Source organism: Pipistrellus hanaki (assembly GCF_964339955.1).
Source record: "Pipistrellus hanaki genome assembly, chromosome: 11".
Taxonomy (NCBI): domain Eukaryota; kingdom Metazoa; phylum Chordata; class Mammalia; order Chiroptera; family Vespertilionidae; genus Pipistrellus; species Pipistrellus hanaki.
The window spans coordinates 35,684,772-35,702,995 of NC_140513.1; the positions used below are offsets into that span (position 1 = coordinate 35,684,772).

Genomic DNA, 18,224 nt, shown 5'->3' on the forward strand with positions numbered 1-18,224 from the left:
GGAATAGAACCAAAGGTGAATTAAAGTAACTAATATAACATCCAACCAAACATATTTGTTAAAGGTCAGTGAGAAAGGACAAAGGTGATGATGAACAGGATAATAGAAGGAGAGAGGGAAAACAGTGATGTCACCTCAGGTCTCAAATGAGTAAATGCAGGTTGCTTTCTAGAATGAGGATGACTGCCTCCTTCCCCCCACTCCTATCTACCCCAGGAATCATGCAACCTAAGAGAGAGAGGTCAATGAGATTATGTTTCCTTTTTTGTTTCTTTCTCCTCTGCGTCCTGTCTGGACTCCCTGCTTCCATTCTTTCCTAGATGGTTATCCACTTCTCGAAGTGATTCTTCTAAAACTTTGCAATATAATCACCCTTGAGCTCAAATCCTTCAACTGCTTCCCATCCTACTCAGGGCAAAATCCAAACACAACCTGCAATGCCCTAGGATCCAGTATCTCTGACCTTTTCACACTTCCTTCTCCCTTGTTCACAACTTTCCCAAGCCCATTGTCCTCCCTGCTGTTTCTAGAACCCACCAAGCATCCTTTTGCACCTACTATTCCTTCTGCTCCTTCACTTCCTTCAGGTTCCCACTCAAATGTCAACCTAGGCCCTGGCCAAGTAGCTCAGTTGGTTAGAGCATCATCCCAATACTCCAAGTTTATGGGTTCAATCCCCTGTCAGGATACATACAAGAATCAACCAATGATTGTGTAAATAAGTAGAAAAACAAATCAATGTTTCTCTCGCTTTCTCTCTCAAATCAATAAATTTTAAAAAAAGAAAAACTTAATGTCACCTCTATAGAAAGGCCATCCTTAAACACTCTATTGAAAAATAACACTTCTCCTCTCTTAACTGTGTTTCCCCTTACCCTCCTTATTTTCCTTCCTAGCACTTAACCAGACCCTGACAGTTAGACTCATTTGTCATGCTTACTGTCTGTCTCTCCCCACTGGGAGGGGAGCTCCCTGAGACAGTCCTTTCTGTTGTCACTACACTAGCTCTGAGGTCGGCACCAGTCTCTGGCACATATTAGGTGCTCACCAACCCATGGGTGGAGAGATGGATTTCTAGATGTATGCCAGAAACTGTAACAATGAGCTGAAACCGGTTTGGCTCAGTGGATAGAGCGTTGGTCTGCGGACTGAAAGGTCCCAGGTTCGATTCCGGTCAAGGGTATGAACCTTGGTTGCGGGCACATCCCCGGTAGGGGGTGTGCAAGAGGCAGCTGGTCAATGTTTCTCTCTCATCAACGTTTCTAGCTCTCTATCTCTCTCCCTTCCTCTCTGTAAAAAATCAATAAAATATATTTAAAAAAAAAAAAAAAGAAAGAAACTGTAACAATGAAAACTACATACATCAGAGACAAAAAAATTTGCTGTGGGCAATTCGCAGAAGGTCCCATTATACGTAGTTTGACGTAGTAGGTCAAAGGGAAAATCAGTTAACAAGAGAGTCAGCGGAAGGATGACTAAGACAAGGTGACATGCTTGCCATGCAGGTCACTCGGTGATTTTAAAGCCAGTAGTTTCACCTTATGGAGAGAAGCAGCTCAAGATGGACTATCTGACCTTGAGACAGAAAGACACGCAGATCATGAAGAGGGACTTAACGTTCATGCGTCTGAGCTGCAGGGGGAGAGACCGAACACGCATTCCTGTGAATGATTTATGGCTAACCAACAACAGGCAGCCCATTTAGGCCAGAGGAAGTATCCAAATGCAACCAGCTTAGGTTTTTATGCCAATTTTAAAGTTAAAAACTGAATACTTACAGTTCTGGGTTCAAATGTATAAAGAGCTCTGAACACTTTAACTTGCCCTAAAAGAGAGGCGGAAAAACAACAAGGTCAATTCTTTCATTTCTAAACTATCCATTATATTCTTCAGAATTCCCTAATTCAAAGCCTGTGGGAAAAATTCATTTTGGAATTAAGTGCTTTGTCCTCATAGAAGGCATTTTTTTTTTTTTTAAACGTGTGTTAAATGAAAGCATGAATAAGCACACACCTCTGAAGTGATTTTGCTTTCTCCTGTTAAACAATAGGAGCTACACAATTATATGTACTTACCTTCTGTCCTATACAGAGCCCTTCCTACACTAGGAACTAAGTTTAATACTGGAAAGGTGAGCATTTAACATGAAAATATATTTAACATGACAATAGACAATGGTTTAAAAATAAAGCCCATGGTTTAGAATTTTATTTTGCCCCAAAAAAAGAAAATACCATTGAGAAAAATAGTAGCTGATGGACAAATCTGTGAGTCCATTAAGTCCCAAAACAGAGTACAATCACTAAGCAAAGAGGAGGTCATGCTCATGAAAGCTGTCCTCCATTCTGCCAAAAGACCTCTCTCTTTATACGCCCCTTTGCTGCATTTCCATTATCCAGTGTCTGAGAAGAACTGATTTGCTGGCCTGTATCATTTAAAGGCAGAGGAACCCTGACTTTTTCAATTTCTTGGCACCTAACTGTCATATACACACTATGAACTTAATGTTTGCTAAATGAATATGTAAGTAAAAGAACAAATCCACACAGGGTAAGAAAAAAACCTAAAATAGCAACAAAACAAGACAAAAAAAACAAACAGGTCTTTTATGAAATAAATTTAGAAGGGATATCAAAATAGAAGAATTACTGCTGAAACCAGTTTGGCTCAGTGGATAGAGCGTCAGCCTGCGGACTGAAAGGTCCCAGGTTCGATTCTGGTCAGGGGCATGTACCTTTGTTGTGGACACATCCCCAGTGGGGGGGGGAGGGGTGAGCAAGAGGCAGCTGATCGATGATGATTCTCTCTCATCAGTGCTTCTGACTCTCTGTCCCTCTCTCTTCCTCTCTGTGAAATAATCAATAATATATATATTTTTTTAAAGTAGAAGAACTACCTATTTAAAAAGTGACAACAGTTCGGTGTGAGCACTGGGAGCACCGTTAGAGATGACACCTGTTACAGGAGCATCGTGCAGAATGGTGGCCCCCACAGCGGGACACGGGAGGACTACTTCAGAAATCATGCACATTTTTACCTTCTTTTTCATTCCTAATTTCACATGTCTAATAAGGTGACAGCACAATAGAATACATCTGCAAGTTAAAATTACATTTATATTTATTGGGAGAGAGTGCTCAATCTTTCGCTGCTAGAATGGAAGCATTATGAGGACAGGTGTTTTTGTTTTACGAATGAGATGTCCAAATACCTAGCACAGTGCCCGGAACATAGAAGCACTCAATAATTATGTGTTGAACAACTCAAAAATGGATGAATAAAGGAATGGAAATGTGCTCAAAAGAAGTCTGAAAACCAGTCGTTTAGAACAGCACTGTCCTATATAACTACTAAAGGCCTGATACATGAAAATCGTGCAAGAGTAGGCCCTCCTTCCTCTGGCTGCTGACACTGGCTTCCCTCTGGCACCTGGGACCTGAGCTTCCCCAAGCTTCTTTCCAGCCGTCAGCAGGCACCGAGGACCCTGGCTTCCCTATGGCTGCCAGCAGGTACCCGGACCTGGGCTTCCCTCACAGCCCCAGCTTCATCAGGAAGGTCGTCTGGAAGGACGTCTGGTCTAATTAGCATGTTACACTTTTATTATACTAAAGGCCCGGTGCACGAAATTCGTGCATGGGGGTGGGGAGTTTCCTCAGCCCAGCCTGCACCCTCTCCAATCTGGGAGCCCTCAAGGGATGTGGAACATCCCTCTCACAATCCAGGACTGCTGGCTCCCAACTGCTCTCCTGCCTGCATTCCTGATTGCCCCTAACCGCTTCTGCCTGCCAGCCTGATCACTCCCTAATCACTCCCATGCCAGCCTGATTGATGTCTAACTGCTCCTCTGCCAGCCTGTTTGCCCCCAACATCCCTCCTCTGCCAGCCTGGTCACCCCTAACTGCCCTCTCCTGCAGGGTTGATCACCCCCAACTGCCCTCCCTTGCAGGCCTGGTGCCTCCCAACTGCCCTCCCCTGCTGGCTGTCTTGTGATGGCCATTTTATGTCCACATGGGGGCAGCCATATTTGACCACATGGGGGCAGCCATCTTGTGTGTTGGAGTGATGGTCAATCTGCATATTACTCTTTTAGTAGATATTATAGGATGCAATGATGGAAAAGTCCTATATCTGTGCTTGTCACATATAGCTACTGAATGCATGAAATGTAATGAGAGTGACTGAGGAACTTATTTTTAAACATCATTTAATTCTAATTAAATTAAATTGCCACACATGGCTGGTGGCTAGCATATTGAACCATGCAGTTTAGAACATCAGAAAATGAGAAATGACAGAATATCCATTCAGAGGGTTCTATGTAAATCAATCTTGACTCACCCATTCAATAGTTATTAAAAAAGAAAGATCTGCAGACCTGGATATAACAAAGAGCCTACAAAACATTCAGTGACATTATGCCAAGTACCATCTCGTTTATGTTGACAACGCACGCACGCACACATGCACACCCCTTAAATGAGAGAACCAATTATGAGGAACCTTCACATTCTATCTTACATGTATTGTTTATATTCATTACACATAGCATGCATTACTTTTACAGTCAAATAAAGCTGTAAAGATACCTTCATGGGAGTTAAGGGGGGATATCATTTTCTTCTAATGCCCTAATGATACTATTTATTGATTAATGTTGGGACCCGATACTATTTATCGATTAATGTTGGGATGTTACCTCTTGTGGATCCCTTTTAATCTGCATATTTTAAAAGTTCAGATCCCTGCCACTTAGTGTGCTGCAAGAAAATATTTTTTTTGCAATCTGAATTCTAGTGCCACTTCTTTCCTGCTCTACTAAGGGGAGGGTTACAGGCAGATGAAAAGGTGAAAATTTTTTTGTTTGGAGTTTACTTTTTTAACCACACCCACAGCCCTGAGAAAGGAACTGCCAAGGGAAGAAGGAGTTGCCAGGAGAAATATTTTCTGCTGACCTGACTGTCTCTCTGAGAGGGAAGACTGGTTATCTTGATTACTTCGAACTTTCCAAAGAGAAGTTACACAAGGAAGCAGTCAAATTCAAAAAGACAGAACTCTCTGGTTTCTTTGAGAGAATGACAGCAAAGGGTTGTACTGTGGCTAATTTTGAAAACAAGGGTCCATGTCAATTTAATGAGCATAGATAAAATCCAATATAAAGAACGAAAGAAAATACTTCAAGTGTGACTAATCCATTGATTTTTGTAATTGTATCTCTTGTGATTGTCTTGAACTGTTCACAAAGGAAGTGGGAGATTTATTTGCATTTTTATTTACATTGAACATTAGGCAACTATCTTTAGGCCAGAGATTTTCAACATTTTTCATCTTGTGGCACACATAAACAAATTACTAAAATTCTGTGGCACACCAAAAAATATATTTTTAGCCAATCTGACAAAAAAAATAAAAATAAAAACTATAATCTTGATTCATTCACACCAGACAGCTATTGTTGTGTTGGCTGTTGTCATTTTTTTATTTGATAATCTAAGGGAAAAGACGTCGATGTGCCTAACTAAACAGTCCAAGCATTGCACGCTTTAAAAATTCTTGGAAACCACTGCTTTAGGCTGTTATACAAGGAGCATTCTATGTAATGCTATAGAAATACTACCACATATACAGTCCTATTTGTTGATTAACTAGAGGTCTGGTGCATGGAATTTGTGCACTTGGGGAATCCCTCAGCCTGCCCTGCGCCCTCTCACAGTCTGGGAGCCCTTGGGGTATGTCCAACTGAAGCCAGCAGTTGGACGTTTTGTGCTGCTGTGGAGGCAGGAAAAGCTCCCACCACGGCCACTGCACTGGCTCAGGGCTTCTGGCTGAGCAGCACTCCCCCTGCGGGAGCACACTGATCACCAGGGGCAGCTTCTGCATTGAGCATCCACCCCCTGATGGTCAGTGCACATCATAGCAAGCGGTTGAGTGGCCTTAGCATATCATTAGCATAGTACACTTTGATTGGTTGAACAGCCAACCTGACACTTAGCATATTAAGCTTTTATTAGATAGATGTTAGGATGTTAGCCTCTTGTGGATCCCTTTAAAGTTCTGGGCCTTAATTTATTCTATTCTCAGATCTGAGTCAAGTAGAAATAAAAGAATGCAAAAGAAATAGCCAGAGGATATGAAAGAATTGCATAAAAACAAAGTTTCATGATTACAGTTTACTAACCTTGGATGAGTCTTTTAAGAGAATAATAATTAAGAAAACTTAATAGCCCTAACTGGTTTGGCCCAGTGGATAGAATGTTGGCCTGCGGACGGAAGGGTCCCAGGTTCGATTTCAGTCAAGGGCATGTACCTTGGTTGCTGGTACATCCCCAGTAGGCAATGTGCAGGAGGCAGCTGATTTATGTTTCTCTCTCATCAATGTTTCTAACTCTCTATCCCTCTCCCTTCCTCTCTGTAAAAAATCAATAAAATATATATTTTTTAAACTTAATACAGTGATCATTTTTACATCATATTTAATTCAACTGTGACTAATGTTCTATACAGATATAATTAAAGTATTGAAGGGAAGAAATCAGGGTACTATGTCTTCCTCCAGTATTATCCTTGCAGACATCTAAAAAATAATAATAAACATTTTAATCATCAAGAGATGGTACTGATCAATTCCAATTTTACTTAATGAAAGCAGATTCACACATGTGAAATTGTTGTGTTCTTATATGTACCCTATTTCCCCGAAAATAAGACAGTATCTTATATTAATTTTTTCTCCCAAAGTTGCGCTAGGTCTTATTTTCAGGGAATGTCTTATCTTTCCATGCGCTAGGTCTTATTTTCGGAGGATGTCTTATTTTCGGGGAAACACGGTATGCAGGGAGGCTAACTTCGATGCTTTCTTCGGGCAACTTCCATCTTCATTATTTTCTCATGGAAGTCTGGTTACACGTAACAAAGACGAAAAGCAGAGCCGGGAAGACTGCATGGATTACCTGAAATCACCCTGGAATTCACCCTGAATGAGAGTGGAAAAAAGGCCAGTCTTTTGTCTGATGTTCACGTGACGCTCACATGAGATATAGCATGTAAACGGTATCAGGGATTTCAGCAGGGCCAGTTTCCTGAGGTTAGCAAGATAAGTGAACGCCCATAGCTGCGGGCCCCTGTAGGTTTTTCACTCGGCTGGCTTCTCACCTGGCCAGGCACACCCTTTCCATTTCTCTGCAACCCCACCCTGCCCCCACAGAGAAGGGCTGAGGCCACCAGTCCTGAGCCAAACACTATTTTCCTCTGCTCCAGATTTCAGTAAGCTAATCTTTGCTCACCGTGGTTGAGGCAGGTAGAGGAAAGGGGGTCTGCACAGGGCCGTGTACAGAGAAAGGGTAAGAGAGTTTTCTGTTTCTGAGGTTGGCAGAGTATGTATTGCTACATCTCTAAGATCCTGAAATAAGCACTTAGAACTTGGGGTTTATAAACTCAAACATAAAATTTCTACTCTACTTTATTCTCTGCTGGCGAAAGAGTGGAGAAGCTTCTAGAGGAAGCCTCTAAGACAGAATTAAAATGGGACTGCTTACTGTAACGAACAGACATACAATAAACAGCGAGAGGGATAACTTTTCAAATATCAGAACGTAGTGATCTAGATCAGACTGGCTCTTTCACTGATGTTCTGCTACGGATCTGGGAAGCATGAGCCATCTAGGACTGCATACCCACCTATGATGGTTAAAACTGGAAATATTGACAATGTTAAGAATCCTGAATAACTGGAATTCTCGAACACTACTGGTGGGTGTGTAAACTGGCACAACAATTACAGAAAAGTATTTATTATAGCAGTAGCTTCAATTCCGATGTTATGTTAACATGCCTTTGAGATCTTAAATTGCATTTCTGGGAAAGAAACATAACTAGAAAAACTACATTGCATCTTTTGTATGACTAAATACTTCATACAAAGATGACCCTTCACTATTCACAGAATACACTGAGTCTCGACATTTTTAAACTGCAGATCATAATCTGTACATTTTACATATCTGTGTGTGTGTGTTATTGTGAAGCTAATTTAAAAGCTTTAAAAATATTAAGCAGGACTGAAAAGACCAGAGCACATTGTACACAACAGAAGTAGTAAGAGTTCTGTGAAATTTTTGTGTCATTGGGATTGGATAGATAGATGTTTATTTTAGAAATAAACACTTTTTGTTTGGCATCATGCCAAATGGCCAAATATTGAAATCAGTATTTGCCAAAGCCAAATGTTGTCTTTACAGAATGGACTATTGAGAAATAAGAATAAGTCTGAACTTTTATTCAAAAAAAATAATGATGATTACAACCTTAGTATTAAAATTTCTGATAGACCCATTTTTAAAAAATATATTTTATTGATTTTCCAGAGAGGAAGGGAGAAAGATAGAGAGCTGCTAGAAAAGTCGATGAGAAACATCGACCAGCTGCCTCCTGCACACCCCCCATCAGGGATGTGCCTGCAACCAATGTACATGCCCTTGACGGGAATCGAACCTGGGACCTTTCAGTCCAAAGACCGACATTCTATCCACTGAGCCAAACCCAGTTTCGGCCTGATAGACCCATTTTTAAAATGTGATATAAAAGGGCAAAAACCATAACTGCAGCCAGATGAGACTTGTATAAAATTAGGTCTGTGGAGCCCGGTCCGTGTGGGTCAGTGCTCATCAGTACTGATGACCCATGCATCAAGAGTTTGCCAGTTTGATTCCAGGTCAGGGCAAGTGCTTAAGTTTTGGCTCAGTCCCCAGTAGGAGCATGCTGGAGACAGCCAATCAATGTCCCTCTCTATATATCTCTTTCCCTTTCTCTCTCTAAAATTAATTAATTATATATATATATATATATATATATATATATATATATATATATATCCCATTTTTTTTAAGGTGTTAAATAAATAAATAAATAAATAAATGAGGTCCGTGGAAAAGCAAGCTAGTTTGGTGCTAGCCCTGCCAGCTTAGCTGTTGCCTGTGGTCATGTTACCACTAAGTTAGTAAGCTTTCCTTCCTCCCTAATAGAAAACGACTGAAGTCAAGCCTTGCCTCCTGTTTATCTCTGTGCTGGAAGGTTTGCTTAATCCTAATGATGCAATTTCACTGAAGGCAATGCCACAAATGACACACTGGTTTCCCCAAAATTATTAGCAATTGCACTCTCGCAACATTAATTCCCAGTCTATACCTATAGGACATATAAAATTCACAGCCTCCTCGATCATCATTACTCTTAGTAATACTTTACTCTCTAATTATAAATGTACATTTAAACTTTCAATTGACTGAAGGAATTTTCATATGTAAAGCACAAAAGGGAGCATTTGGGATAAGTCACATTTAGAGTATTTAACCTGTTTTTCACAGTGAATGCTAAGATAATAAATCCAGCCCTGGCTGGCTGCTCAGTGGTCAGAGAGTCTGCCCACTCGCCAAAGGGCCTCCGGTTCAATTCCTGGTCCAGGGCACATTGTACCTTGGTTGCAGGTGGATCCACAGCCAGGGCCAGGGAGCATTCAGAAGGCAGCCAATCAATGTGTCTCTCTTACTTTGATGTTCTCTCTCTCTCTCTCTCTCTCTCTCTCTCTCTCTCTCTCTCTCTCTCTCTCTCTCCCTCTCTCTTTCTCTCTCTCTCTCTCTCTCTTTTTCTTTCTTAAACTCTCTCTCCAAAGGATCAATGGGAAAAATATCCTCAGGTGCAGATAAAAAAAGAAAAGAAAAGATATTAATACATCCAAATGGCATGTCTTATTTTTATTACTGGTGCCACTACACTGGTTAGACAGGAGAATTACCAATTTAGGAAGAAATGTGAGGCTAAGATAAACTTCTGTTTACCCCTATAATGGTGTGTGTGTGTGTGTGTGTGTGTGTGTGTGTGTGTGTGTGTGTTTCCAGGTCATTAAGTAAAATACCTTACTGATGATTAAGGTCAAAAAAATTTTGGAAAGCCACTGCTTTCGACTACCTGATCAAATTAGGATTTGCTACAAGACACTCTAAAGAAAAAGTAATATTTCCTCCACTCTGTGAATTTTAAAACTCAGCTAGCATATAAATAACTAGAGGCCCTATGCAAGAAATTTGTGCAAGAGTAGGCCTTCCTTCCCCTGCTGCTGGCATCGGCTTCCCGCTGGCACCCGTGACCTGAGGTTCCTTCCAGCACCTGTGACCCAAGGTTCCCTCTGGCACCCAGGACCAGGGTTCCCTCTGGCCACCGGCACTTGAGACCCAAGCTTCCGTCTGGCCACCGACAGGCACCCAGGACCCGGGCTTCCCTCGCAGCCCAGGCTTTCATGCAGAAGGTCATCTGATCTAATTAGCATATTATGCTTTTATTATTATAGATAATATTCTCCTATCATCCCCCAAAACAGATCATTTATAACCACCATTAGTGTTTTCAAAAAGAAAGAAGAGTAAGAAAATTATATGAACAAGGGAAAATCATGAAAAAAATAAGAATTTATATAGTTATCACAGTTGTCTATGACAGTGGTCGGCACACTCATTAGTCAATAGAGCAGCAAACGGCAGCTCTCGAGCCACATGTGGCTCGCAAGCCACAGTTTGCCGACCACTGGTCTAAAAGAACACGGGGAGTATTAATTTCTTAATGTACGTCCTGTGTGCCTAAAAAAAAAAAAATGGGTCACCACCTCTTAATATTCTCAGAGTAAGTAAAAGCATGACTATTATTTCTACTAGGCATATTTAAATTATTCCATTAAACATGCAGGATGAAACAGGATGCTTTCTGCTCAAAAGCAAAACAGGAGTCTATGTGATAGCATCCAAGAGTCCAGGCCGTCATTTGATTGCTGGGGTGAAAGGAAACAGCTGTGCTCTGCTGGGCCAACACAACACTCCCCTGAGATCTGTGGAGTGCAAACGCCCACACATGAGGTGGTCAGCTCAGAACAGGCTCCTTGGTCATGATCTCTGTTCATGTCATTGCACAAAAGCCCATCACTCTTGGAAATAAAATAGAGAGGCTATGATCCTTGCAAGAGGGCAGCCATGTCTGAGGGTTTCCAACGCAAAGAATAAGTTTCTTCCCCTCACCCTCTTGGACTAATTAAGTCAAATCCAGTGAATTCTAGTTGCATATCTATCTTTACCATAAAGGATATATCTAATTTTTTAAAAAGCTATGAACATAAAATTTTCATCTCTTCTTACCCAAACACCACCTCTTCCCTGCAGCTTCACTTTATGAAAAAAAAAAAAAAAAAACACTAAAGAATTTGAAACGTGTCTTGATTTCAGCTGCAGGGATGGCAGACTCATTAAAAACAGTAGCCAGTGTGTTTTCTGACAAGAGGGTTCTGTTGATTAACAGTGTGCCTTTCTTATCCATTTTTCCCTTTGCTCACTTTTCAGTGCCTTTCAGCGAACTTGGTTACTTTTCCGTCCTGAGAGGTCATAACTGCTGGTTATTTTTAGTTCTTCTCCACAGTATAACGTAAGAGCCCCCAAAGATCAGGGTTCAGCATTTCAAATGACATGCTCAGTGCCAAGTGTGTCTGCATATTGGAGAGGGGGCCAGGGCCCCTAAAGACCCTTCATCCCAAGAAGATCTTTGTCCCAAGCCAGCTTGAGGAGACTGTGGGGATGAAGGGAGGAGAATTCTTTATTTCAGTCCTTGGAATTTAACTAAATCAAGGCTACGCTGGGTCATGTTACCTTCTGCAAAAGGCTCAGATGAGCCCATGACAGCAATACCTGTTTTCATACAACCAGTGAGAGGCTAAGAATAGTTTTGCATTTATAAATGCTTGGGGTGGGAAGGTAGGGAAATCAAAATAATAATAATAATCGCCGGGCCAGAGTGGCTCAGTTGTTGAGGACCAACCTATGAACCAGGAGGTCACAGTTAGATTCTCAGTCAGGGCGCACGCCCAGGTTGTGGGCTCAGTCGCCAGTTAGCACTGATCAATGTTTCTCATCTCTCTCTCTCTCTCTCTCTCTCTCTCTCTCTCTCTCTCTCTCTCTCTCTCTCTCTCCTTCTCCCTTCCTTTCTCTCTAAAATTTTTTTTAAAAAAACAACATATTTTTTTAAAAGTAAACTCTCTAATCCAAAACAAAATTACCTATCTACTCTCTAATCCAAAACAAAATTACCCATCTATGCTCACATTTATGAGACACTTACCAAGCACTGACTTGCAATCACTCATTTAACCCTCAAAACAACCCTGAGATGTAAACGCTCTCTTAGCTCTATTACAGTTGAAGAAACTGAGCTAGAGAGGGTAAGTACCTGGTCCAGGTGTACACAGCTAGGAAGGAGGAGACAGGGTGTAAACCCAGGCCCAGGCTCCAGAGCCCAGGCTCTGAACAGCCTGGAAGTGGCGCAGAAAGATCTGAGCTTTTACTGCTGGCACCCTGGGATTAAATGAGACTGAACAAAGTAACATACATGAAGTACTGAGTGTAGCCCCTGAGGTGGTGTATGTGCCTGTGTTAGCTATCATTATATACTACAAATGTTTACCTTTTTTTTTTGGGGGGGGGGGGGTAATTCCCTGGGTCTTTATCCATACCTGCAAAAATCCTATTCCTGTATATTAGGAGATTTATTTATAATATGCCAGCAGAGAAATCTTAATGCTTTTGTTACACAAAGCGTAACATCTAGTATTATATCCTGCAGTGGCTATTAAAGAATTAAATGTGAGTTTTCAGTGGTCATTTTGAAACCTATAGCTATTGTCTTTAGTCAGCTCAGGCTGCCTTAACAAAAGACCACATACTGGGTGGCTTACACGGCATTTATTTCTCAGCTCTAGAGGCTGGGAAGTCCAAGATCAAAGTATTAGACATCTCAGTTTCTGGTGGTAAGTCTCTTCCTGACTTGCAGATGGCTGCCTTCTCACTGTGTGCTCACATGGCCTTTTCTGTGTGTGTGCGTGCACACACACACACACACACACATCTTGCTTCCTCTTCTCATAAAGCCACTAATCCCATCACACAGGCCCCATCTCATGACCTAACCCAGTGGTCAGCAAACTGCAGCTCTCAAGCCACATGTGGCTCTTTGACCCCTTGAGTTTTTAGCAAGGCCAGCTTAATTAAGTTAATAACAATGTGCCTACCTATATAGTCTAACTTTAAAAAATTTGGCTCTCAAAAGAAATTTCCATTGTTGAACTGTTGATATTTGGCTCTGTTGACTAATGAGTTTGCCAACACTGACCTAACCTAACCCTAATTACCTTCCCAAGGCCCCATCTCCAAGTACCATCACATTGTGGGTTAGGACTCCAATATATGAGCGAAACATTCAGTCCATAACAGCTATGAATGCAGAATTATTTTTTTAAAAAAACAGAAAAGCATGAACATGTAAATGTATACATAAGCTGGAATATAGGCTACTACAGTAAGAGTAAAAATTAGCTCTTTGGAGATAAGTTTATGTTTTACTATTATGTAAAAACTAGAGGCCTGGTGCACAGATTCGTGCACAGGTGGGGTCCCTCCGCCTGGCCTGCGCCCTCTGGAAATCTGGGACCCCTCAGGGGATGTAGCAATGCCAGAGTGACAGGCAGCCGGAGAGGAGGGGGGGGCTCCCACCGCCACAGCTGCGCTTGCCAGTCGTGAGCCCAGCTTCTGGCTGAGCAGCGCTCCCGCTGTGGGAGCACACTGACCACCAGAGGACAACCCCTGCATTGAGTGTCTGCCCCCTAGGGATCAGTGCGCATCATAGCGACCAGTCATTCTGGTTGTCCCAGTCAACCAGTCATAATGGTCGTTTAGGTATATATATATATATAATATATATATATATATGTGTGTGTGTGTGTGTGTGTGTGTGTGTGTGTATATATATATATATATATATATATATATATATATATATAGTTGGTGGTATAATATATATACAATCAACTATGTAAAATAAAAATATGCATAGAAGGAAAGCCAGAAGGAAAAAAATATGTCAGAATATTAATAGTTACCTCTAGGCAAAAAAAAAAAGTTTATTTTCTTATTTATTTTCCTAAACTGTCTATAAAGAATAAAAATTCCATATATAAACAGGGAAACATATTCTTCTAATGCCCTATTGAAGGATAATTCAGGTTATTTTTACTTTATTTATCAGCAGAGTATTTTAATGTGTTGTTGTTTTTTTGTCCTCTTTGTCTCCCTAATCTGACCACCAAAAAAAATGGTGGAGAGATAAGTAACTGCAATGCCAAGTAAGGTCATAAAAGTGTGACTTGTGCTGGCTGGAGAGGAGGTGACATGTACTTTGATTCTGGAAAGATAACAGGGGTTACCTTTTCCAGAGGGGCAGGGGGCAGGCTGGGGCAGACCCGTACTACAGAGCAGCGTACAGACAGAAGCACTGGAGGCCAGGAGGGCTGCCTGTGAACGCTGACAAGGTCAGTGCGGCTGGAACTGCTAGGAGGATGGTGGGGGCAGAGCACAGACAGGCTAGAGAGGTTTCTCAATATTTCTGAGGCCCACATTAGGAAATACATTGCACATCAGAAACCGGGAAACACACATATATACACTCTCATGAAACTGAAAAAATTTCACCAAAACTTTGAGTGATTCTCTCTGATATTTTTTTAATTAATTTTGAGAGAGAGAAAGAGAGAGAGATTTGTTGTCTCACTAATCTATGTATTCATTGGTTGATTCTAGTATATTCCCTGACAGGGGCTCAATTAGAGCCCTAGAACCTACGCTCTAACCAACTAAGCCACCCAGCCAGAGCACTCTCTGATATTTTCTGTTCTGTTCTCTCTCTCTCTCTTAAATGCTAAATGTTAGTCACGACTAACTATACTGACTTCATGACCTACTACTGGGTCACCACTCACAACCTGAAAAAAACACCAGGCCGGAGCATTTAATACATTAATGTGTATAATCAAAATTTAGAAATCAAATAGAAAAGTTTTCAGATTTAGATACCTGGTGCTCTCTGAATATATTAAAAATCGCCTTGGAAATTACTTTTTATTCCAAGAGAAGTTTTTAATTTGAACAAATAATAAATGGACAAGCTTAAACTTCAGACTTCATGAATGCCCAATTTCTAAGGAAATTACTAATGCTCTTACGAAATAAAAATTTGCAACAGTAAAAAAATGGCCTTGGTCTTAACCCTCTATAAAAACACATGGTAACAAGACAACACGATGATAAAAATAAATGTCTCCTTTAGTTAACTCAGAAACCCTTTAAAACTGATAGAAGGCCAAAACCGGTTTGGCTCAGCAGATAGAGTGTCAACCTGCGGACTGAAAGGTCCCAGGTTTGATTCCGGTCAAGGGCATGTACCTTGGTTGCCGGCACATCCCCAGTGGGGGGTGTGCAGGAGGCAGCTGATCAATGTTTCTCTCACATCGATGTTTCTAGCTCTCTATCCCTCTCTCTTCCTCTCTGTAAAAAATCAGTAATATATATATATGTATATATATATATATATATATATATATATATGTGTGTGTGTGTGTGTGTGTGTGTGTGTGTGTGTGTATATATATATATATATATATATATATATTTTTTTTTTTTAACCTGATATAAGGACCAAGATATACACTGTGTCTAAGGAAAACAAAAGCGAATCTCTGGAGACACTGAACTGAGCTTAAGCCTAAATCCAGGTGCTCACTCGAAACTCACCTGACGAACACAGAGGGGCCAAATCTAGAGTGGAGGGCATCTCACTGTTTCCAGCTGGCACTAGAACTCTTGTATAACAGCACAAGCACTGGCTGTGTAAGAAATATTACCGAACACACAGGAGGAAGTCATTAGAGAGCAAAGAATAAGTAACAACTGAATCTGAGCCCCTCTCCCTTCAGAAAACAAGACGGAATCCAGTCTGCTTCTGTGGCGCCTGCAAGAGCCTCCCCCAAAGCCCATGTCCTATTGTAGAACCGGAAAGCGGACTCAGAGAGGCCACCTGTAGGAAACCAAAGCGCTGTCTACGACATTCATTTCTTCCAAGATCATCTACTTAACAGCCTCGAACCTAGAAACGGTTCCCCTGCGAGCATCTTCTCCCAAGTCCCACAGCAGTGCTTCCTCAAAAGGTTCACAGGGCTCCTAAGGGCCACGGTCCTTCCCTGAGCGCGGTGAACTCTGCCTGGTGGAGATGCTGGGCATGGCACCTGGGACATTACAGAGCCTCAACCGGCATCTCGCCGAAGGCTCGGCCCGGAAGGCGCGGGCAGGGGGTTGCCCTGGTGATGAGTCCCCTCTCCAGCTTGTCTAGTTCTAAGAGCCGAGAGTGCTTATGGGAAGGGGGGGCGAGACAGAAGTCTGCAGGGTCAGAGAAGGCCCAAGACGTTGTGGAGGTCCAGAAAGAGTCACCCCCAAGAGGGGCCTCTGTGGTATACCGATTGTTTTGAGCTAAAGGTAACTTTGAGCCGCAGGCTCAGCAGAAACTTTTGCCCCCCACTCCTATCTGCCTAAGAATTTGAATTCGAGGCCTTTCCCATAAGAGATTATCAGTGGTCACCTTTTCAAGCCCCATCTATGAGACGGCAAATGTCCATGTTCTCAGCAGCTGTTCTTCTTATCACCCTGCAATGACCCTTATTAGCCCCCGAGGTGCATTACCTCAGCCCTAACTCAGAACTTCTTATAGACCTCAGTCGCCCTGTCTGTGTATACCTGCCCTGCCCATGGAATCGCTGACTCATATGCGGGGTTCCCATACATGTGTGTATGTGTTAAATGTAGTTATAGTCTCTTGCAAATCTGCCTCATGTCTATTTGACCCCACAGAGTCCAAGTGACTCCCAGAAAAGGTCAAAGAAATGTTCAGGCCCTAGCCAGTTTGGCTCAGTGGCTAGAACATCAGCATGAATTAATTATGAAGTGCCTTGGGTTTGATTCTGGTCAAGGGCACATATCTCAGTTGTAGGCTCAAGCTCGATCCCCCACCCCAGGCAGGGCACCTGCAGGAGGCAACCAATTGATGTGTCTCTCGCACATCGATGTTTCTCTCTGTGTGTCTCTCCCCTTCCCTTCCACTATCTCTAAAAATCAATGGGATGTCCTCGGGTGGAGGATTAACAACAACAACAAAAAAGAAATGTTCAGGTATTTTCCCAAACCAGGTCATATCTGGGGAGAGGGAAGAGGGGCCCAGGAGAATAAAGTCCCTAAAGAATGACAGAGAAGTCCCTAGAATTTCCCTAGAGAATGACAAAGGTCGGACAAATGAAAAGCTGTGGTTTCTGGGGCTATAGTTAAACTAGGGTAATTACAGGACCATTCTTTTGAAAATCCCCTACCATCAAGGACTGGACATAGCTGAAAGTCGGATACCTAGATTCAGTGATGAACTCAGCTACTCCCGCCCCAAGGCACCTTTCACACTCATTCCTGAGGCTGTAAGTTGCTCATGATTTTAACTCTTTCTCATTAAAAGACATCCAGAAAATAATTTCTCTCTATGCAATGGGGCCATGAGCTGGGGAAGGCAGGGGACTGAGACTCTGGAATTTGCTCTTAAACTTCTATGAATATTCCTGGTCCCTTCCCAAACTCTTGAGCCTACGGGACTATTTGCTGTTTATGATGTGGATGAGTTGACAGAGAAAAAAAAATAACCTCTCTGCCCACAGGGACAGATGCGGGGAAACTCACCACTTTCTCTTCCCCTGCAGTGGCTTTCAACCAACACTCAGCGGTATCTAAATTGCAGGCTTTTATAATAATTACCAGGAATTTGCCCTCCTTCAGTATCCACTGTCCAGCGGCAAAAGTAACCTGTCTTCTCTTGTCATCAGTCCTAAACAAATTGCAGTTCTTTATGGCCTGAAGTGTATTTAGTAGAAAATTAATACTCAAGAGCACTACAATAGTTTTTAACTACAACGGGATTTTTTGTTTGTTTGTTTAAGTTCTGAAGTTTTAGCAATAAAACTTATACCCATCAGGACAATTCTAGGTTCTTAAAACTGTCATTATATCGGAATCCCTCTAAGTACCGAAATGTTCGTTTCTTTTTGGAAAAAGAGGCTTTGGTTTCTTGTGTAAGAACCACGTTAACTGACAAAGCGAAGGGTGGGCTGAGAACAACTTTCTTAGGGGAAGAATCGCTGTTTTTCCCCCAGAGAGGAGCACTGAAAACCTTCCTTCCTGGAATAAAACATGGCCATGTCTGTAAAGCAAGGTCTGAGCTAGAATCCCTGGCTTAGAACTGTTACCTCCAAAGAAGACAGAAAAAAAATAAATGTCATAGAA

The 18,224-nt window shown here is 41.8% G+C and overlaps 1 protein-coding gene across 2 annotated transcripts in view; it reads right to left on the minus strand.

Moving 5' to 3' along the window:
* Positions 1–18,224, minus strand: part of OSTF1 (osteoclast stimulating factor 1) — a 55,391-nt gene that overhangs the window by 27,221 nt on the left and 9,946 nt on the right. For both annotated transcript variants that reach the window (XM_084899442.1, XM_084899443.1), the window contains exon 2: positions 1,779–1,825. In XM_084899442.1, the coding sequence (XP_084755568.1) occupies positions 1,779–1,825 (47 nt within the window). The remainder of the gene's footprint in view (positions 1–1,778; positions 1,826–18,224) is intronic.